General features: G+C 43.3%; 1 protein-coding gene across 1 annotated transcript in view; it reads left to right on the top strand.

Moving 5' to 3' along the window:
* Nucleotides 1-20,858, top strand: part of PLCXD3 (phosphatidylinositol specific phospholipase C X domain containing 3) — a 159,167-nt gene extending 138,309 nt beyond the window's left edge. The window contains exon 3 of the mRNA XM_077816259.1: nt 20,702-20,858. Within this exon, the coding sequence (XP_077672385.1) occupies nt 20,702-20,858 (157 nt within the window). The remainder of the gene's footprint in view (nt 1-20,701) is intronic.
* Nucleotides 20,859-23,483: the final 2,625 nt, after the last annotated feature.

The following is a 23,483-nucleotide window of genomic DNA, read 5'->3' as shown; positions in this document are numbered from 1 at the left end:
TCAAGCAATTTTATTTGGTGGGGGTAAAAGGTTGCTTTGCTCCATTTTGCTATGGAAAGGAATCAGATATGGGTGAGACTGAAGCATTTTCAACTGATCTGCAGGTAGCTGGTGAAACTAATTTATTTTGCAGTCTGCACACTGTATGAGATTGACAAAACCATAGTTTATCTAATTAAGTCACTTAGCATTATTGTAATATCTCTTTTAGGGGAAACTGCACAGCTGCATGTGAAATGCTGTTATAGCCAGTGCAGTTTAATGATATTCCAGACAGCCAGAAGTTTCCCAAATAAAGTCTGCCTCCCCATTAGCTGCTGCACTTTACTGGTGGTGGTACATAACAATAAAAAGGAAAAAATAGTACTAATGAGGAGTTCAGTCAACATTTCACTGTTAGCTGAGTTACGTTCCAAGACTGTGGATGGGACTAGTGCAGATAAATAATTCCTTCCTTGTGATCTCCAAGGACCCCTTCTTCCACCACAGTCATTCACTGGGACAAGAAAAGAGAGTGACTCTATAGGCCAGTGATTAGGACACTCACCCAGGTTCAAGACCCTGTTCCAATGATGCTTTAATTATTTATACACAATAGAACAGTTTCAACAGGGGAGATTGAGAAAGCCCATACCACAATATCCCATAGCCCACTGGCTAGGACGCTCTCTTGCACTGTAGGAGACTGTAGCAGGGCAAGCTCCACTCCTGTCTTGAGATCCCATACAAACAGCATTGGACACCTCTGTTTGCTGGCTCCTCCATGAGTTTTATTTATATTACCTCCACCAAACCACCATCCCAATCCCCTTTCCATAACTCTATCTACAGTTTTCCTTTGTCCTCAGCCATTCCTACAGGGACAGGGAGAGATCATACTTCCACTGAATTCTGCTAGCCTCTTCCTTACACTTCCTTCGGTACTTTTTAACTACCCTCTCAGCTAATGAGATTTGGGGGTTATTGTGTCTACTGATTGTGTTGTTGTGTGAGTGGTTGTGTTGATTTGTGTCTGGCAGCTTGTGCAGGGAGATCTGTGTTGATTTGGGTGGGTGGGTGTTGGGTGCATGGGTGTGGTAGTTGGGCCAAATAATCCATCATTTGTTCAGTCTCCCTCATACAGCCATTGAAATTGTTGCATACAAATTAGCTGTACAGTAAAAATGGTGACTGGTTGAGTTACTTCTGATATCACAATGGTCTAGAATTCTTGGCATGGCATAAATACATGCTTTGCTGTAGCTGTACACCACAAAGGTGTAATTCATAAAGTCAATATAGAGAGATGTTTGTAGAAGATTATAATTTCAAGATGCTCCTGCATAAGGCACAGTATTATGAACATAGGAATTTGGAGATGTGCCCTGAACGCGGGGGTTGGGAACACTGCATGGCTTTGTGCAGCAATTCGACAGAGATACTCTTAAGTTTGTTTTATTGAAGCTTTATTCCTTTCTCATTCACTGGTTTATTATTTAATGAACCCCAAGATTGTTACAGTCAAAATGGCTGAGAACTTTAAAACAGGATGGTGACAGACTGCAAGACCTAGGGATGAAATCTGGTGATATTCTAAACACAAAGAGCTCCCAACCATGCTATTCGCTGTTGCTATCACTTCACACTGATTCATCAGAAATTTTAGGCTTTGGTGTGACCCAGAGAGTGACATTCCTGGAATCTGTTGTGTAGATACTAATTAGGTAGCTTGCCAAAGCAGCTAGCAAGGATTTTGCCCCCTCCCAAAAAAATCAATGAGTGTATGTTGTGGGATTGTGAGCACAGATGTGTATACAGGTGCAAGACTCTCTTCCCTCTTCATGAGGGATCAGAAGAGGAATTAAACAATTGTTTGATTCCCTTTACGGTTCTTTAAATGCCTGCCAGGGAAGCACTTGTGCTGCTTGAAATGCAGTTTAAAGAGCAGCCACATTACATCTAACACATGCTTCTGTGCTCTTCCATCGTTGTGTCTTTTTATTATGTTAAAGTGAAAGGAGCACGGAGAGACCTAGATGTCACCCAAAAGTATCTTTTTATGTTTTCCTCTTATAGGTGTTTGTAACATCCTTGTAATTTTTTCTATATGAAACAAAACAAATAATTCACAGTAGTGGTGTTGCCAACTTCAAATATTCAAAAATCATGAATTAGGCCCCAAAAATAATAAGATTTTTTTAAAAAATAATGATTTGAGTGTCTTTTATTTGCCTCCTTGGGTCTTGAGACTTTGAGGCTTCACCTTTTCCTGCTTTTCTCCAGGACCAAAAGGGCTAACAACCACCTTCTCCTTTTAATGAAAACTGAGACGCTTTAAGAAAAGCACCAAAAATCAGGAGACTCTCAATACAATTTCAGGAGCTGGGAATACTGCAATGAAGTCTGTGCAAAGCTGTCATGAAGATTTTCCAGCCCAGACCAAAATGTACAAACTTCAATCCCCCTCTCTCTTACCGTGATGACGAGGTTTTTTATTTGCCTATCAAAGAGGAGGTGTTTCACCCAGAGAAGTAAGATTTTGCAAGGCTGTGGTTACAAAACGGCTAAGCACTTTCATAAGGAAGCTTTTTAGTTTTAAGTTCCAGAGAATTATTTTAAACAGTGAGAAAATAAGTGTTTTCAAAATGATGATAATGACTTGTCCTTTTCAGGTCAGTGTCAGACCATGATCATGTGATATAATCCATTCTATCTACTATCACTGTCACTCTGTTCTCGTCTTGCATATCATTTACATTGTCATTCTGTATACTAATGTCAAACACCTGTGCTGTTTCTTTTGAGTGTCTCTTGACTGCTCAGTGACATATGTGCATTCTGATCCCAGGGCTAGCTAGTTTCAGTTTTATTAATTCTCACATCAGTGCTCTGTTTTGCATCCACCTGGTTAACTGTCAGTTTGTTCCTGCTCTCAATTTTCCACTGACTAGTCCATCAAGCCAAAGGCAAACGCACATACCTCAGAGCAGGAGGATATCAATGCATTTTTAATTCTCACTGCAAGGGAGAAGCCGGAGAACCTTCATATTCTGTGTGTGTGGTGGTTGTGGGGGTTTTTGGAGGGAAAGGGGCAGAGGAGGGGGAAGAAAATAACAGAGACACAGAGGCACTCAGATCTATCACTGCCTGCAGCTGTACCACCTCAGGCAGCACTGTTGTCAGTTCTCATAAACTAAGCAGCGTTGAGCCCGGTCAGTAATTTGTTGGGAAAACTCCAGCAGATACCCAGCAGCAGCAGGCATGGAGGTTGGGAATTGGGTACTAAGGAATGTGCGCTGTGAACAGCTGAGGTTCCCACCCTGCCCTGAACACAATGCAGTCAGTGTACAGTTCAAGCTTAATCTCTGTCTGGCCTTTGGCTTTCTTTATTGGTAGTCACAACAGCAAAAACTCAGCCTTAGCTTTCTCCCCGCACTGAGACCTTCTGTTAATTAGGGGAAAAGGTGTGTCTTTTACCACATGCTAGCTAACACATGCTAAAATCCTAGTGAAGACAAGGCTGTTTCTAGCTTTCATGCCATTGTTTACCTTGGCTTGCCACCACATGTGAAGACTACTAACGGCCTTGTCTTCACTAGGATTCTTCTATATGTTAGCTGACACATAGTAAAAATCCACCTTTTCTCCTAGTGTGGACTAGAGGTAGGCACATTTTTGCAGACAGATAGTTTATATGATGAAAAATGTGGTTTCAATTGACCCAAAAACTAGTTGCAAATTTGACTTGAATAGTTTCAGCCATTCACAAAATGGCTGGAGAAGGAAGAGGTGCTGGTGCCAATGCCACTATCGCCTCTGCCATAACTTTCAGCCGAGAGGTTAGAGCACCTATATGGGATGTGGCAGAATCAGGATTGAAACCTCCCTGTGGAACACATGTGAAATGGACACTTCCGTTTCACCAAAAAATTTGAAACATTTCAAATTTGGTTTGACCTGAACAATTTTTTTCCCCAGTTGTTTGAAATTGCAACTGAACTGAAAAATGACTTATTCACCTAGCTCTATTTTGGGCACCCTCTTTACCTTTCCAAGGGTTTGCTTGAAGAGACCTCTCTGTGACAGATGCTGGGCACCAAGGGTCACTCCTTTCTCCTTATATATAGCCGTCTTGCCACAATGCATCAGTGCAACTAGCTCCACAGTTGAAATTTTTCGACTGAGAAATTTTCCTATCAGAAAATGCAATTTGTCAAAAATGAATATTTGTGTCAGGAATCATAGAATCATAGAATATCAGGGTTGGAAGGGACCTCAGGAGGTCGTCTAGTCCAACCCTCTGCTCAAAGCAGGACCGATCCCCAATTAAATCATCCCATCCAGGGCTTTGTCAAGCCTGACCTTAAAAACTTCTAAGGAAGGAGATTCCACCACCTCCCTAGGTAACGCATTCCAGTGCTTCACCATCCTCCTAGTGAAAAAGTTTTTCCTAATATCCAACCTAAACCTCCCCCACTGCAACTTGAGACCATTACTCCTTGTCCTGTCTTCTTCCACCACTGAGAATAGTCTAGAACCATCCTCTTTGGAACCCCCTTTCAGGTAGTTGAAAGCAGCTATCAAATCCCCCTCATTCTTCTCTTCTGTAGACTAAACAATCCCAGTTCCCTCAGCCTCTCCTCATAAGTCATGTGTTCCAGTCCCCTAATCATTTTTGTTGCCCTCCGCTGGACTCTCTCCAATTTTTCCACATCCTTCTTGTAGTGTGGGGCCCAAAACTGGACACAGTACTCCAGATGAGGCCTCACCAATGTCGAATAGAGGGGAATGATCACGTCCTTCGATCTGCTGGCCCTACTTATACATCCCAAAATGCCATTGGCCTTCTTGGCAACAAGGGCACACTCTTGACTCATATCCAGCTTCTCGGCCACTATAATGCCTAGGTCCTTTTCTGCAGTACTGCTGCCGAGCCATTCGGTCCCTAGTCTGTAGCGGTGCATTGGATTCTTCCGTCCTAAGTGCAGGACTCTCACTCTCAGGATTTTCACGTTTTTTTTCTCCCCCATCCTATTTCCCCCACACACCTCACTGAACACAATAGAATCAGTAATGACTAGAGGTTTTTCTTTCATGTTTTCCTTTTTCCTTTCTTTGTTTCCTCTTTTTTTTATTTCTGCACTAACTTTTCCAAACGTCTCCACCTTTGTTACAGTTACACCATAGCAAAAGGAGACGAAAAATACTATAACTTTGTTATAGTTACTTTTCCAAACGTCTCCACCTTTGTTACAGTTACACCATAGCAAAAGGAGACGAAAAATACTATAACTTTGCCACTCTATGAAAAAACAAAAAGGACAAGAAGCGGGGGGGTGGGGGGGGCGGGTGTGGAGAATTCAAATCTTCCCAGGGTTTTTGGAAAAACTAAACAAAGTTTCCATTCAGAATGAAAATGTAGACCTCTTAAGTGAGGCCACTTAATCTAGTTTCCTAGATCTGTCAATGTCAATCATGTACTGTCCATTTTTTGGACCAGCCAGATTGTGCATGACCCTTATGCTGCTAGGGTGGTAGTGTGGAAGAAGAGTGCAAGAAACCTTCCCCACCCCGCTTGCATAACACATGTGTAAGGGCCACCCATGCACTCAAGCAGTGTTCCCTCCGTGGGCTCCTAGGGGTGCACAGCATCCCAAAAGGGATTGGAGGGGAGGGAAGTGTCTGGCTCTTTCCCCATCACACACCAAAGGGCACAGGCTACATCAGTCTACAGGCTGATGTACTCTGTATAATACCCCTGTGCACCAAGCTCCTTTGGGAGAAAGTGTACTTCAAGGGCTACATCTACTACTCCCTGATGGAATTCTGGCACAAAAAATTAAAAATTCTGCACACAATATTTTAAAATTTTGCAAAATTCTGCATATTTTGTTTGCCAAAATAACACAATATAATCACACCTGTTTCAATTATTTTGGTCATTTATTTCAAAATACCTGTCAGCAAGTATGTCTGTAACAATACAGACAACAACAAAAGATTCAGGAAATGTTTTTTGACAAATAGATTCCTTATTAGGCATATTAATACAGAACTCTGAGTAATAATTCATTTAAACTACAATACAGAGCCGTATTTCCCACACCTCTCAGAAGCAGTGCAAAGGCTTGGGGGAGTCAGGGGTAATGGAGGGAAGTAAATTGCTGGGAAGGAACCTGGGTGTGAACTTGGAGGGTTATTGGGTATGGGTGGGAAAAGTATGGAACAGGATTTTTTGGGGGTTGTTAAGGAACTTCCCCCTAGCCTCTCCCATTCAGTCAGGCACATTTGCCCCTGTCCCCATGTGTTCTTGCACCCCCATGTATCCTTGCATCTCCTGTCCACATGTGTCCCTCCACCCCCACTCAGACACCCACTCCCCACATCTCCATGTGGGCCTGTACCCCTTCCCCCTGTCCCTATGTGGCTCTGTACCCCCTCCCCTGTTCCCATGTGTTTCTGTGTTCCCACCCAGCCACTCCCCTGTTCCTACATGTCCCTGTATCCCTCCCCCATCCCCATGTGTCTTTGTGCCCCCACTCAGCTACTCCCCTGTCCCTATGTGTCCCTGTGCCCCTCCCCTTGTCCCCTTGTCTGTAACCCCATCCAGCCACTCCCCTGTTCCTCTGTAGCTCTGCACCCCCTCCCCCATCAGCATGTGGCCCCGCACCTCCCTCCCCCTGTGGCCGTGTGCCTCCACTTCCATTCAGCCTGTCTTCCCCCACTAGCCCTTACAAGCCCCTGTCTGACCCCTTAGCACCCCACACTGTCTGACTCCCCATAAACCCTGTCTCCTGACCTGGCCTGACAGGCACCGTGAAGAAGGCAGGCTTTCTCTTCCTTAGCTGGCCCAGAGTTGCTGCTTTGTTCTATCCCCACAGCACCCTCTGGTGGACAAAAGGCAGAACTGCAGAAGTTATTTTCTTCTGGGAGCTGCTGCTGTTCTTGTGCCACAGCACCCTCTGATGGGCAAAAGGCGGAACTGCAGCAACATTTTGGCAGAAGCTTTTTTCTGTGCAAAAAAATAAAAATCTGCAGGGCTCTTTAATTCTGCATGTGCGCAGTAACACAGAATTCCCCCAGGAGTAAGAATCTACACATGGATAAAAGACCCACAGCATGACTATAGCTGGCTCGGGTCAGCTAAAAATTGTGGTCCCAGAGCTCAGGTTCCAGTGAGCCTGAACAGTCTACACAGCAATTCTAAGCCCTGCAGCCCGAGCCCCGCAAGCCCGAGTTGGCTGATCCAGGCCAGCCATGTTTTTTTAATCTCTGTGTAGATGTACCTAAGGAGCTCCATGCTGCCCCTAACTCAGACCAGTGGCTCACTATCACAACCTAACTGTCTGTCTACATGACATGCTATATTTCTATTACCAATTTCTTGTGCTTTACAGATATTGTTTCTGGGTTGTTTATACATGCAAGATTTTAAAATGCAAATAAGTAAAGCTATGAGCCACTGGGCAGTGTGTAAGAGGAACTCTAGACATAATACCATAAAGAACTCCCACTAATCTGGGGTGTGGCTGTTGAATGGCCCTCAACTACTCTCCTGAAGGTTGTGGGTTTGCATCTGGCTCCATCTCACGCTGAAAGGCCAGCTCCAAAATGAGTATCTGCTCCATTGGGTTAAAGCAGTGGAATGTGGAATAGTTTGGAATAATAGACTGACTCCCACCCAAGAAAGCTGGTTTAGCAAGGGAGAAGTTGCCTTTGGAAGGAAGTCAACTTGTGGGATTCTGTGGTCACTTGTTGAGGCTGAGCAGGATGTGACCTGAGAAAGGGGGCTAAAAGTTGTAAAAAGGCCTGGAGCTGCTCTTCTGGGTACCATTCATCTTCCTGACACAGATGGTCTTCCAAGGAAATGGTGAGCTACTGAGGGACATTGTGGTTGGGATGTTTGGTGCATTCTATGTGATCTGTACTCTCTTGTGCTTTATCTCTTAAATATAAAAGAGAGGCGGTGTTAGAAGCTATGAAAACTGTCTCTGCATGTGTTATATGCTTCCCAACTGCCACTTCCCTCCTGAGAGAGTTAAACGGTAAACCAGAAGGCTCACTCCTTTGGTAGGGTTCTAGGAGCAGGGTGTATTTATGCAACTGGGGTGTCTTGGGAATCAGCACTGATCCTGGGAACATGACAGATGGGCTGAGGGGCTGCATTTCTCTGATGGGGTAGCAGACTCATGGTCAGTGCCCAGGAAATGTGCCAGAGAGGCCATGAGGGGAAACAGTGCTGCAGCCTGCTGAGACCAGGGAAGCTTAAAACACCCAGGAACCCAGAGGCTGGTTTTCCCTCACAGCAGTCTCATTGGCAACCAGCAGGGGGTGCCCTACAGGATCTCTGACTAGTGCTGCATAACAGTAGAGCTGGAAATTGCATCTTAATGGTTTGATGGAACAATTAGATAAATCTATTTCCAAACCTTGTGCAAATACTACCATGAATCTGTAGGAAAAGAAAGGTACTTATTAATAGATGGACCCAAACCAAAACCCAGAATCCAAACACCACTAAACTACAGGGATTTTTAAATCTAGGTGTGAATTCTGCAGGTGGATACTCTCTCTCGTGCCAACACAAGTGGCTGAGGCAGAACACAGCCAAGAAAAGTTGAGTAAAGATAAACCAACCCACAGTCAGCAGCCTACAAGTTAAATAGGATACAAACTACTGAGCCAAAGCCCTGCCTGACAACTCACAGAAATATGATTGATGGTGGTGAATGCAGGTCTGTGAAAGGTACAGTAAAGATAACATGAATCGTCTTTTATGAGGAGAGATTAATAAGACTGGGACTTTTCAGCTTGGAAAAAAGACGACTAAGGGGGGATATGATAGAGGTCTATAAAATCATGACTGGCGTGGAGAAAATAAATAAGGAAGTGTTATTTACTCCTTCTCTTAACACAAGAACTAGGGGCCACCAAATGAAATTAATTGGCACCAGGTTTAAAACAAATAAAAGGAAATTTCTTCACACAACGCACAGTCAGCCTTTGCCAGAGGATGTTGTGAAGGCCAAGACTATAACAGGGTTAAAAAAAGAACTAGATAAGTTCATGAAGGACAGGTACATCGATGGCTATTAGCCAGGATGGGCAGGGATGGCGTCCTTAGCCTCTGTTTGCCAGAAGCTGGGAATGGATCACTTGATGATTACCTGTTCTGTTCATTCCCTTTGGGGCACCTGTCATTGGCCACTGTCAGAAGACAGGATACCAGGCTAGATGGACCTTTGGTCTGACCCAGTAGGGCCGTTCTTATGTCTGCATTTAATAAATCAACTGTATACCTTCAACAAAGCACTTCCCATATTGCAGTAAACTCCAAAGCCTGAGTTTTTAACTGAACCTTAATAACTTTTTTCAAATAGTAGAAAGAGAAAATGTAAAACTGAGACTAAACAAAAGTTGAATATTTTCTTTACTGCTGATAGAGATTTCCTCAGCAAAGAGTGTGAAAATCCATGTAAAATATGACCGAACGAGTCCTGATTCCAAAAATAACTTCACTATTCTATGAATTATTACTGCTAATAAACAAACAACAACATTCCTTCAGCAGCTAGGCAGGTACTAGATCCAGAGCACATTGCCTTCTCAAGCACCTCAACAATTACGAGGTACCTCTACCTGAGCAAAGGTGTGCAGTGATACCTCTGCAGGTAATGTTTAAAGAGCCATGAGTGGGATGGGAGGAATCCAAGCTGATTCACAGTCAGCTCTCTTAACTGAATGGCTAATTATGAAATAATTGGAAACAAGTTAATGAATTAAGCCTCATTACACCATTCGGAGGGATGAACTGTCCTCATTTGAGGAAAAGATTGGAAAATTAAGACACAGAGCAGTTAAGCAACTTGTCCATAATGATACAGTCATTGGAAGAGCCAGGTTTGGAACACAGAACCCCTGACACAAGCTCTGTGGCCTAACGATTAATGCTTGATCGTTCACTAAAAATTGAGTTTATTTTTCCAGGCTAGTGTTGTTACTTTAATGCGTGTTTCTATAATCATAGCCCCAGGCTTGTTGAAACCTTTCCTAGCTGTGAAATTGCTAACACCCTTAGATACACAGCTTGCCTCCCTGTTGCTCTAAAAGCTCAACATTCCAAAAACAGAATCAGGAATAAAAGCAAGATACTGAGAACAAGCCACTAGCCTAGAGGGTCAACATTTGTTGCTATTAAATATCCCATTGCACTTTTTGCAAGAGTAAGGATATTGGTTCAGTAAATACTACTAAAATGTTACCATTCCCTGCTTTTGCAGGTGGAGACAGAAAGCTGACTTTTAAGTTCACGGTGTTCGTTTCAAAACCAAAAACTGGCCTGAAGTACAAAGAAAACTGGCCCCATTGATTCTGGAAAGACTATAGCGCTGTGATCAATCATATTAAAATATTCATCTGGCCCCAAAATTTTAGTCTGCACACTCTAGTTAAATGTGTTTCCAAACTTTATACAGCAATTGGAAAACCACTGAATTATAGATAAGCATTTCTGTGGAATAAATGCACAGGCTATTGGATGCTAGTGCAGCCAGCGCTTGCATCTTGCCAACTCATGAACAGTGTAACACTTTCATTCAAGATCCTGAAAAACTGACTCCCAGCAGGGTCCTGTGAGATTGAATGAATAATGTACCAAATTCATTTCAGCCAGTGTTCTAAAAATACAATGCACCTCAATGCCCAGAAGGATTGGCATAGCCCATTAAAATGTTTCAGATAGCTTTGTAACACTTTCAGCCCCTTCTCATGGAGACCTAGGCAGACTTGTATGATACTACCAAATGACAAAGGAAAAACTATGGAATCTGAGCTGCTGGGGAACTGAGATTAACCGTTTGCATTCTGACATTTTCATGATTACCACCCCAGGGAATGATTCTGAGGATATATGTGGTTGCAGCTCCAAAAGGTTCACAGAGGGATTTCCAGACATATCAAAGTAGTACTGGTCAGGAAAATTATATTAGCAAATAAATTACATAGCACTGCGCAGATCAGGCAGACTGTGGTAATAGTTATTATTTTATTAAACTGATCTTCCACTGTTAGCCCTGCACATTGAGATCAGTAGAAGAGAAGGAACAACAAGTCAAATATATGTAGCAATGATAATTGGCCTTTATAGATAGTACTTCAAAGTACTGTATAAACATGAAGGGTTTAAATGTAGCTTTAAGCCAAAGCCTGCAGTAGGGGTGGGTGACTGTGGAGGGGTATTGTCCAAATGGGAGCATTGAGAGAGAACTTCCTGCAGTACTGCACAGCATTGCTGGTGGTGTATCTTTTTACCAGGTAGAGCATGACCAATGCAGAGCCTCATCTGTAGTAGGGTTGCCAATTTTGGTTGGACATATTCCTGGAGGTTTCCTCACATAACAAACTTTAATTAAAGATTAATCTTTAATTCCTAGAGACTCCAGGACAATCCTGGAGGGTTGGCAACACTAATCTGTGGCCCCAGCAAACTCCCATTGACATCAAGGAAGCCAAGTTTGTCTAACACTTGAGCATTCTTGAAAATCCCACCCAGAGAGTTTAAGACCTAACTATTCTGCTAATTCTGTGTGTGTCCAATTTTGGGTGCCCAATTTGAGATTCATGGGATGGAGATACACAGAGCACCCCAGATCCCACTGAAGTCAACTGAATTGCATGTGCTTGGCACCACTGAAAATTAGACCCAGCATGTGTCAATTTGGGCACCCAAAACTAGTGGATATTTTTACAAACTGCCCTAAAACTGGCAAATCAGTCCAGGCAGTTCAATTATTTGAATTAAGGAGTTCTTAACAGCAGCTCCTGTGCTCTTATCACTAGGCAGTGATGCAAAGGATCAATTATTGTCTTGCAAATGAGCATTTCTTGTAGGAAAGGGGGATTGGAGAGGGAAGAAAGACACTGAAAATTCTATCGCAACATGTAAATCTCATTTTTGTCCTGAGCAAATGGAATAGCTTCACAGTTCAGAGTGACTGTTGATAACTGGGGCACTTACAGATAGACGCAAAAAGAAAAGGAGTACTTGTGGCACCTTAGAGACTAACCAATTTATTTGAGCATAAGCTTTCGTGAGCTACAGCTCACTTCATCGGATGCATACCGTGGAAACTGCAGCAGACTTTATATATACACAGAGAATATGAAACAATACCTCCTCCCACCCCACTGTCCTGCTGGTAATAGCTTATCTAAAGTGATCATCAGGTTAGGCCATTTCCAGCACAAATCCAGGTGATAGATAGACGGTTTTGCAATCTGCACATGAAACCACTTCTCCCTTTCTGGATTAGTCATTGTAGTGGTTCCTTACAATCTGAAAGAAAACCTGCTGTCTTCTCTTTAGCAATGAAACTCTCATTAGTAGCAATAAAAGCTCTTTTGTTTTGCGTTTACAGTGCTGCTTTTTTCCCTCTCCTCCCTTAAAGGCTCTGCTGAGAGAAATGGATGTTTCGCCACAGGAGGCCCCATGATCGAACACTGCAATCATTAACGTTCTGTCACATCGTCAGAGTTTTATGACTCAGACATAAAAATTCCCTCTGAGCTAAAACAGGCCAAAAGCAGATTTTCTTTTTACCAAATTGTAATGCAGTTAGCTTTGTCGTATTTTAGTTCTGAAAGGCAGCACAAGGGGATTTCAGTTTTGCTCCCTTACGTGAAGTTATGTGAAGTTCTTTTTAATAAGATTTGACATGATGCTAGTCCAGGGGTTCCCAAACTTGGTTCGCGGCTTCCCCAGCTCCCAATGGCCGGGGAATGGCGAACTGCAGCCACTGGGTCTGGGAGCTGCGAGTGGTTGTACCTGCGGACAGTCAGGTAAACAAAGCGTCTCACGGCCCGCCAGGGGCTTACCCTGAACAAGACGTGAACCAAGTTTGGGAACCCCTGTGCTAGTCCACTCTGGTTTTTGTTTAAGTTACGCAATGTTCTTCGGCTTTGAAACGGCCTATGAATGATTTGTTTGGACCCGATTCTCCTCTTGCTTTCATACCAGTCTTATCTCCATTGTCTTCAAACCAGCTACTCCTGATTTACCTGGGTGAAAGCAAGAGGCAAATCGGAGCATTGTTTCACAGGAAGCATTGGAGTTGAAGAAATGGTTTTTCCTCTTTCAGGAGAGAAGTGAGTGACCACAGACGTGCAGCAGCGTGTGTTTATTTACAGCACACTTTTGAGCTGGTGGAATGACTCAGCAGAAATAATACAGTGGAACATTCAGCAAGAGTTTTTCTCTAAGGATAATTTCATAATCTGAAATCAAAACAAGGGAACAGACCACCCAAAGTAACAGACACTCTATCAGTCACGTGTTCAACACAGTAGGGTAGCCTGTCAGCCTGGACCTCTTCCTTCCTGTAGGCATTCTTCTTTCTTTTTCCTAGAACACCAATACAGACCTGCACTGGGGAAGCTGAGTTGTATTTCATCCTTTGTTCACCAAACAACATGGCACCCTGCCACAGGAACTGATTTTGACCTCACAGTGGTGCAACTCAGGCATAATCCCACTGAACTCAATGGAGTTACACCAGTGCAAAAGAGGGGTGAGTCAGGTCAGAGTGAGGCCTAGTGCATAAGGTTTATGGGACTGAAGGAAGGTATTTCTCTTTTCTGTTCAATTACTGGATAGGGTTGCCAGGTGTCCGGTTTTCAACTGGAACTCCTGGTCGAAGAGGGATCCTGCCGGCTCCGGTCAGGACTGCTGACCAGGCTGTTAAAAGTCCAGTCGGCTGTGCAGCAGGGCTGAGGCAGTCTCCCTGCCTGCCCTGGTTCCACACAGATGCTGGCATTTCCCTCCGGCTCCAGGGCAGAGGTGCAGCCACGCGGGCTCTGTGCACTGCTCCCATCCCAAGGGCCAGCTCTGCAGGGGGGAGGTTTAGATTGGATATTAGGAAAAACTTTTTCACTAAGAGGGTGGTGAAACACTGGAATGCGTTGCCTAGGGAGGTGGTGGAATCTCCTTCCTTGGAAGTTTTTAAGGTCAGGCTTGACAAAGCCCTGGCTGGGATGATTTAACTGGGAATTGGTCCTGCTTCGAGCAGGGGGTTGGACTAGATGACCTTCAGGGGTCCCTTCCAACCCTGATATTCTATATTCTATGATTCAATGGGAGCTGCAGGGGTGGCACTTGCGGATGAGGGCAGCACGCGGAGCTGCCTGGCCGCACCTCAGCCTAGAAGCCAGAGGGAAATTCCGGCCACTTCCAGGAGCCTCCTGAGGTAAGCATGGTCCAGAGCCTGCAACCTGAACCCCATCCACACCCCAACCCCCTGCCCCTGCCCTGAGCCTCCTCCTGCACCCAAACTCCCTCCCAGAGCCCGCACCCCCCCCGCACTCTGAACCCCTCATTCCTAGCCGGAGCCCACCCCCCGCACACCTCATCCCCAGCCCCAACCCAGAGCCCTCACCCCCAGCCAAAGACCTAACCCCCTCCGCACCCCAGCCCCCCACCCAGAGTCCCCCCGCACCCTGAGCCCCTCATTTCTGGCCCCAGCCTTGAGCCCATACCCCCTCCCACATCCTATCCCTCTGCCCCACCCCAGAGCCCCCTCCCACATTCCAAAACCCTCATCTCGGGCCCCAGCCCAGAGCATGCAGCCCCAGCCAGAGCCCTCATCCCCACCCACACCCCAACTCCCTGCCCAGCCTGGTGAAAATGAGCGAGTGAGGGTGAGGGAGAGCGAGCAATGGAAGAAGTGGGGATGGAGTGAGCAGGGGGTGCGGCTTCTGAAAAGGGGTAGGGTAGGGGCGTGGCCTTGGGAAGGGGCAGGGCAGGGGCTGGGCAAGGGTGTTCAGTTTTCTGCATTCGGAATGTTGGCAACCCTATTACTGGATCGTGCAGCACAGTCTCTCTCAGAGCTATTATTTCAGCTGGCTGTATGTAGCCTAAGGCAGGCAACACTGCATCAGTTTGTTCATGTGGTCCATGTTATCAAGGTTATTTTTACAACCATAAGGACCAGAAGGTTCTTTGAAAAAAAAAAAAGAAACTGAAATTCTGCAGCATAACTCCATTGCAAGGAGTGGATTCCATAGCAAATTCCTCAGCCAGTGAGTCAGCAAGGCTTAGCTAATTATTCTTAATAGATCATTTTAAAAGGGAGGCATCATAATATACAGATAATTTGCAGATATTTGTGCTAACTTTTCAAGGCTTATCCAAATAGAAATGCACCACCAAACTTTTTGAAATGTGCCGATAACTAATTTGCATGTGTCAGAACTTCCAACTACTTGGCCATTAATTTACAGCAGCAATCAAACTCACATGGAGCTTTTCATCTTCTAAGCACTTTGGAACATTTACTGCCAGTAATTAAATCGCACAACAGCCCTGTCAGGCAAGCAAGCATTCTGATTTACTCATCAAGTAATATTATTGGTTGTCACGGCAGCATTTGACAGATAGGGAAATAGGGAAACTGAGGTGAAGTGAGTTTAAGAGATTTAAGGTTTTTCCAAGGCTATGGAGAGGTAGCACTGTTCTGGTCTATGTAGTTTTGGTACCAATATAACTATTTTAAATAGGGGTGTGGTTCTTTTTTACCTAAATAGCAATACCAGTACAACCTCTAGTGTAGACACAGTTTTACTTGTACCAGTATATCTGATTCCACTTCCTGTGTGGTACTGATATAGCTGCCTCCATAATGGTTGTACCACCTTAACTGTGCCAATAGAGCTTAAGCAGTATAACTTTTGTGTGTCAACAAGGCCTGTGTGAGAGCTGAGATCAGTACTTGTGAATTTTTGGGGCGGAGACCTGTTCTCAGACCATTCTGTCACTCTTTCCAGTGTAAGGTTAGGAAGCCTTGGCCCTGATACTGCAGGTGCATGGACAGTAAAATCCTTGAGGCAGACTCCCAGTGGCCAAAGGGGTCTGCTTACATAGATGCAACTGCAGGGGGGTGGGGTCCATGGTTGGCTACAGTGCATTTATAGGGGGAGAGAATTGTTTATACCCATGAACAAAATCCACTTTGTTAGAGAGATTAAGGCTTTGTTTACACTGGATTTTCGTCAGTAAAACTTGTCATTCAGGGGTGTGAAAAAAACACACCCTGAACGACAAAAGTTTTACCGACGAAAAGCACCAGTGTGAACAGCGCTTTGTCGGCAGGAGAGCTCTCCTGCCAACAAAGCTACCGCCGCTCGTTGGGGATGGAAGTTTTTGTCGGCGCAAGAGGTCTTTCCTGCTGACAAAGAACGGCTACACTGTGCACCCTTTTTAGCCGCACAGCTGTAGCGACACAGCTGTGTCACTAAAAGGTGCGAAGTGTAGACATAGCCTAAGAGAATATACACTAATGCCATGCTATCTACTGGGTTTCTGTGAGTGTAAAAACTTGTGGGTGGCTGCCACACAGCATGGTCTGCATTTTCCTGACTAAAACCCTTAATGAGGACAATTACAGTACTAGTTTGTGGCATGCTGGAAATTAAGTGAAGGGTAAACAAGTTTTGTATTGCCATTAGAAAGAGACCCAGAGGAATATTAAACCAGGATTATTCCCATAATTGCTGTTAACATGTGTGAGTGTTTGTACTAAAGCAAAACAATGCACACAGTTTCTTGCAACCCCGGATGGAGAGCCGTTTTCAAGGTGGCATTATGGGAAGAGGGAAATGTACTGCCCTTTATGTGAACTTCTCATCATATGCAGTGTTAACGAAAGAGACTTTTGTAAAATACCCTAAACCTAATTCTTGAGGTCAGTGGAGTTACACCAGCACAGAATTTGGGCCCCATGTATTTTGCTGCTTTTATTTTTTCTGTGCATTAATATGGAGAAGTCTTGTGCTTTGCTAGGCAAAGATTTATTTTATTTTATTTTATTTGCTGTCTAATCTAATCTATATATGATTTATGTTTGCAAGATCTGTAGATCAGCAGTTCTCAACCCACAGCCCAATTAGCACACAGCTGTGGCCCAGCTCAGCCGTGTGCTAAAGGCCGCCCACGTGGCAAGGTCTGGGATCCCAGCTGCCCACTGCTCAGAGTGCCAGGGTCAGGGCTGCCGGCCCACCCCACGTGACGGGTGTCCAGGGGTCAAGGCTGCCAGCTGGCCCTGCGGAGTTGGGGGGTCTGGAGTCTGGGGCTGCCTGTGGCCCCATGGGGTCTGGGGCACCTGACCCGTGGGGTCAGGGGTCTGGGGCTGCTGGCCCACCCTGCAAGGTCCGGGGCTCACAGCCAGCCCTGTGGGGTCCGAGGCAGCCCCACAATGGGGGTCCTGGGTCTGGGGCAGGCAGCCAGACAGCCCCGCATGGCAAGGTTCTGGGCTGCCACTACTCTGCCACCTGGCCCCTGCAGCCCAGGTAACACATTATGGGCTGCATAAATAAGTTGAGAACCACTGCTCTAGATCCATCAACCAAAGATCCTTATCAGTTTATCTGACAGTATGTGACTGGGGATGGTGCAATCAAGTTCAGTCTGAAATATTAAATGAAATCCGCTAGCTACCAGCACTGAACCTGAAAGAGTCTCATGTCAAGGCACACCAGCTCAGGTGAGCCTGAAATGGAATACTAGCCTAAAGTAAACCTGTCTAGTAAATGTTAGATTGATTTGAACCTGGCAAGAGAAAAAGAACACTGATTATAAATATCAAGGTGATAGGCACCTTATTACATAGGTTACATCAGAGGTTCTCAAACTAACGCACAGGCCCCCCTGTGGGGGGCGCTGACTGTATTCACGGGGGGAGAGGGTGAGAAGCTTTAGAAAAAAAACGTATGGCACACATTTTACCCACAGCAATAAATAACTAGCGAATCTGATTCCTCCTGATATATCAGGTCCTCAAATAGTGCTGTGCATTTGACTCTAGATGGTACTGTGCATTTTGACAGATTTCTGTTACCCTTGCACAGTATTATACAGAGCCATTGCCATCTGTACATTAATCTGTTTGCTAAGTCACGGTATGCATATTTAATTGTAAGCTCAACCACAATCGCAGTTTTGTTTTTGCTCCTATTACAGTGGATTGTTGGCTCTGTTTTGAATCAATGCATTTCTGTTTGTAATATTTAGAGACAGTAGCTTGTTGATTTTTTTTTTTTTTATCGGTATATGTACCTGTCTGGCCAGGGCATAAACTACTACAGATAAAACAAAGTGGGGGCATGATCAAATAAATTTGAAAACCGCTGGATTAGATGATCAGAAAACTCTTGGGTTGGGAACAGAATTACAAAATTATCATCAGTTTCACAGCAAACAAATGGGATGCCACAAAGAGAAGATGTTATGCCTCAAGTAGAAATAAGTATCAAAGGCAGATGAGAAATAAAGAAAATAAAGAACCTATATCAAAACCTTAAGAAATAAAGAAATAAAGAACCTATATCAAACCTTAAGAAATAAAGAACCTATATCAAACTAGTTAGAGACAGAATCAGGTCCCTCACTTTTAAGTCTAAAAGACTTTCTGAGCTCAAATAGGAAGCTAGAATTAAAAGGAAAGTCCATTTAAAGCCCTCCCTGGGAATTCTGCCCAATGTAGTCCTCCAGTGTTCAGCAAAATATTGACATTTCAATATGACACTGCATTTTGAGTGCTTTCAACCCCTTTGAGCCATCCTTAATCAGTTTCCTCATGCTCTGGTTCATCTGTGTCATTCTGGTTATGATTTGTCCAGTTCCTCAAAAGCTGGTTGGTGTCATAGGCGCCGCCTTCCTCCAGACCCTGGGAGTGCTCAACCCGCTGCTCTGCCCCAGGTCCCGCCCCCACCAGACCCCTTCCCCCAAGCCCCGCCCTCTGCCCCGCCTCTTCCCATCCACTTCCTCCCTCTCCCATGAGCATGCCCCATTCCCGTTCCTCCCACTTCCTCCCAGAGCCTCCTGCACCACCGCGAAACAGCTGACTGTAGTGGGTGGGAGGCGCTGTGGAGGTGAGGAGGGAGCTGGCTTCCAGTGGGTGTTAAGCACCCACTAATTTTTTTCCATGGGTGCTCCAGCCCTGGAGCACCCATGGAGTCGGCACCAATGATTAGTGTCAATTCCTTTCAAATGTTGGTTCCTGGAATCATGACATGGTCTCTCTCCAGTTTCATAGTCTCTCTCGTGGTTCTTCATGCAACAATACCAAGTACAATTCTTCAGATTTATACATAATACAATTACAAAGATACTCCATTAAGTCTGGATTCAGCAAAGCACTTGAACACATGCTAAGCACCTGCTTAAGTCCCACTGGAATCAATAAAATCAAATTTTATGCTTTCATGAATAGAGACGGACTTTGCATGTGTTTAAGTGCTTTTCTGATGTGAACCAAGGCCTGGGAGTGCTGTGCTTTTCTCTTTGTAATATTTTATAGGATCCAGGTTAACCTTTGTGTCAACAGTGAATACTTTTATAATTAAAGTAGTTAAGTCACTTATAAGTAAAATCTGTATCCTTCACCCATTATGCATGCTTTCTTACTATTTTGCCTAAGGCCATTGGTCAGGAATAGATTAATTTACATTCAAAACATTAGACCTGATTGGTATTGCTACCAGATCAGAATTTTACACTTGCTTTGTATAAGGGAAAATTACTACCTCAGGTGCAATCCAGGAAGGAATCAGAGATTTGTAGATTTTAAGGCCAGAGGGGTCTATTACGTTCATCTAGTCTGAGCTCCTGCATAACATAAGTCATAGATTTTACTCAGTGCATTCCTCCTTTTAGCCCAGTAATGTGTGGTTGAACTAGAGCATATTTTTAGAAAGACATTTAATCTTGATTTTAAGACTCCAAATACTGGACAATTTGGTAATTTGCTACAATGATTGATTACCCTCACTGTTAAAAATGTGCACGTTTATTTCATTTGAACTTTGCTAACTTCAGCTTCCAGCTATTGGATCTTGTTATGCCTTTATCTGCAGGATTAAAGAGTCATCAACTATCAAACATCTTCTCCATATATAGCTTATTAGAGATCATAATATAGCCTTCATGGCATCACAGAGAGCTCTAGGCTATAAAGAGACACACAGAGATACATTTTGCAGTCCAATATCCCACTTCTGGGTTCCTAACCTAATAACTCCACCCTGTCTCAAAAACAACCATAAGTCTTATTTTCTTCCACTAACTAATCATAAAGACACAAACTCATGATGGAACATAGCCCATGACTTGACTATTGGACGTGTGATATACAGTTTTGTAAAGAAAGGGATATTCAGCACATTGTTCTGGTGTCCCAAACTAAGATTTAATATAAGTCTAAATCCTGATGGGAAATAACTATCAGGAGCAATGGAACTTTAGAGAAACAAAGGTCTTGTTTTTGTGAAGTGAAACAATGAAGAAATAAGTGTGAGAACAATAGACAACATCCAGTATGTAAGCAGAATGTTTCGCAAAGCTTTGTATGATGTGTCAACCTAGCATGAACGATGACTTGTTTTCTCTGTTATTTCTCCTTCCTAACCAATTGCTGTGGGATTGCATGGCATGTTTCTATTAAATGTTTGCATTAATCCTTAAGAAACTGAAATATAATCAAGACATAGTCTACACAGGGAATTAAAGGAGGAAAGGGTAAAAATTTCAAATGTGCTCAGCCGTGGCCTAATTGAAGTCAATGGGCATTTTACACTGGGGAGCAAAGTGAAGTCAATGCTAAGTGCTTTATAAAACTCCACCCAAAATACTTGTCTTGCTTCTTTATTAATAATTCTTCTTCCTTTTCCTCCTCAGGGCTCTTCCCGCAATGATGCATTGGGTCCGAACTCAGAAACCAGGAGAAAGTGGTATCAATATTATCACTGCTGATTTTGTAGAACTTGGTGACTTTATCAGCACTGTCATAAAACTCAACTATATCCTGGATGAAGGCGAAGCTGATACTACTTGATACTACTGCAATATATTTGTTGTTCATTGAGTAGATTTGAAAGGAAAACCCAATTGTATTAGAAAAAAATCTCTTGTAACACACAGATCTTCCTATAACACTGAATCTCTGAGGTGTTTAGGGCTGTAGTGGGTGGGCAAAGGGAAATGTTTTCATTGGTTATAATAATTTTCTACGTTAATAAACCCTCATGTTTTTCATTTGAAGAGCAAAACAGGATTTCTTTAGTGGTCGACTAGAGAAAGCCACTGCACATTTTCCACAAAGTACCAAATATAATATTTGTGTCTTACTTCTAAGGTTATGAATAGTGCCAAGCAATTTGCTTTATGTAGATTGGAGGGACATATAATGCCCTCTGTCTGCACAGGGAATTCCTACTGACATGAATGTTTTGCTGCAGACTGAGGGCACTATATGACCCTAATGTTTCAATTCAACGCACTTCATCTGTTAGGTGGCATAACTGATTGCATTCATTGGCAGCCATCAGTTTATTGGCATTTGGGGAATAAATTCAGTATAAAGTCATGCTTGCAATTCTTGTATCATCAGCAGATGGCAAATATTGAGAACCATATTCTGTAGCCTGTGCAGAATATGGGCCAAATCCTGATCACCTTGCTCACCTGGAATAGGATTGTCAGAAGTGCTGTGCACTTGCTGAAGTCAAAAAAGTATGCAGCATTGGCCTAACTCGAATCCCATGAAAGCCCATGGGAGTTTTACCATGGACTTCAGTAGGAGCAGAGTTACGGCAATGCTGAGCACTTTTAAAAATCCCTCCCATGAGAAGTCCCATTTACAGATCTGATGCAAAGCCCATTGAAGTCAACGGGAGGCTTTTCATTCATCGGCTTTGGATTAGGTCCTAATTCAGTAGAATTACTCATCTGAGTAGGATGAGCAGGATTTGACCTCATCTATAGAAATTTACTTTCTGCAGGAATAAATCTATACAGACGAAACGTTGACTTGTTTAATACGAAGTTGCAGTATCAATTTCTCTTTAAGGCAGCTATAAACACAGAGCAACAGTTTTCTGCTGATGAAAAAATTGGTGCCAATTCAACAGTGAAAAATTGCTCTACTAAAGAGTGGAACAGTTCAGTGAGTAGCAAATAACATTAATCTATGGTCCTTTCATTCCTGTGAAATAATAAATCATGACAAGAGGTTTAGAATACCTGCTATTACAACAGCAGACCCTCCAGTCCCCCTACTCTTAATGAAACATATATCACTCTAATGGGTGAAAAAGTTGGTGAGATATAAAATAAAATGAGAGCAGAGTCATTGTATGGTTTCAACAACTCACAATTGGATATTAATAGAGTTAATCATATATACTGATGTGCATGTGGACAATGGAGGAAAGTAGAGCATTTAGTAAAATTTCTACAAATCAAAGTAGTACAATGAGAAATTGCTTATTGAAATATCATCGTTTAAATTTGAAAGGGTGAGGGTTAAGGTGGCATCCTTATTCAGTTGAAGTCCCCTTGCTAGCAATGGAAGTTGCTTGAGTAAGGCCTAAGGATGGTTTTATTTGGCCCTTACTAATTTCCATTAAGTGATAAAACATGAGGAATAGAAACTGCAAATGCAACGTTCTGAGGTTACGAAAATGAAAATGGCGTCACCAGGAATGGATATTTTTTCATTTCCAAAGTAGTGGAATAAAAGGTATATTCACTGGTATTTTGTATTTAGATGATGTGCCAGTGTGTGTCTATGCATGTATGTGTGCATTAAAGGCACATATATATATATTGTCTCTATGTACATAATACAGAGACATGCACACACAGAACTGTGCCCTCATTTTTAGCTATAGGTATATATACAGGTTAAAGAATGTAGAAAGTAAATTTACAACTCCTTCTTCATTAACCATCCCTGTGTGTCAATTAGGGCTATGAGAACCAATCACAATGGGACCGCAAAACCAGGACAGTTTGGTTTCTTTACTAACCCAAAACTTGACCAAAACATTTGCTGAGGTTCACAAACACTGTCTCTTCCCATAGGAGATGGAGGAAGCTATGGTTTTCACACAAAGCGAGACGAAACTCAGTAGGTTCTGATGAAAGTAGTTTCCAGATTCTCTCAAAGGAAAATTCAACAGATGAGAGCTACATGAGTTGAAATGCACAAGTAAGTTTTGCTAAATCCCGTGCAAACTGAAACGGCCACATTTTGCACAGTTCTCAAGGCAGTGCCTTTCCTTTGAACAGGGCGTCTGGTGATATACATTTAGAACTTGTTTCCTTACTTATTGGAGATATGGTTTAAGAAACTATTTTCATAATTATTTCAGTGAGCCAGATTGCTTTTTTTTCAATGTCTTCTGTCATTTTTCAGGTTTCAGAGTAGCAGCCGTGTTAGTCTGTATTCGCAAAAAGAAAAGGAGTACTTGTGGAACCTTAGAGACTAACAAATTTATTTGAGCATAAGCTTTCGTGAGCTACAGCTCACTTCATCGGATGCATTCAGAAGTGAACTGTAGCTCACGAAAGCTTATGCTCAAATAAATTTGTTAATCTCTAAGGTGCCACAAGTACTCCTTTTCTTTTTGTCATTTTTCAGTTATTTAAATGTGGCCAAAGCATTTTAACTGCATAA

Source organism: Eretmochelys imbricata, chromosome 5 (genome assembly GCF_965152235.1).
Source record: "Eretmochelys imbricata isolate rEreImb1 chromosome 5, rEreImb1.hap1, whole genome shotgun sequence".
NCBI classification, from domain to species: domain Eukaryota; kingdom Metazoa; phylum Chordata; order Testudines; family Cheloniidae; genus Eretmochelys; species Eretmochelys imbricata.
This window is presented reverse-complemented; position numbering and strand designations above follow the sequence as displayed.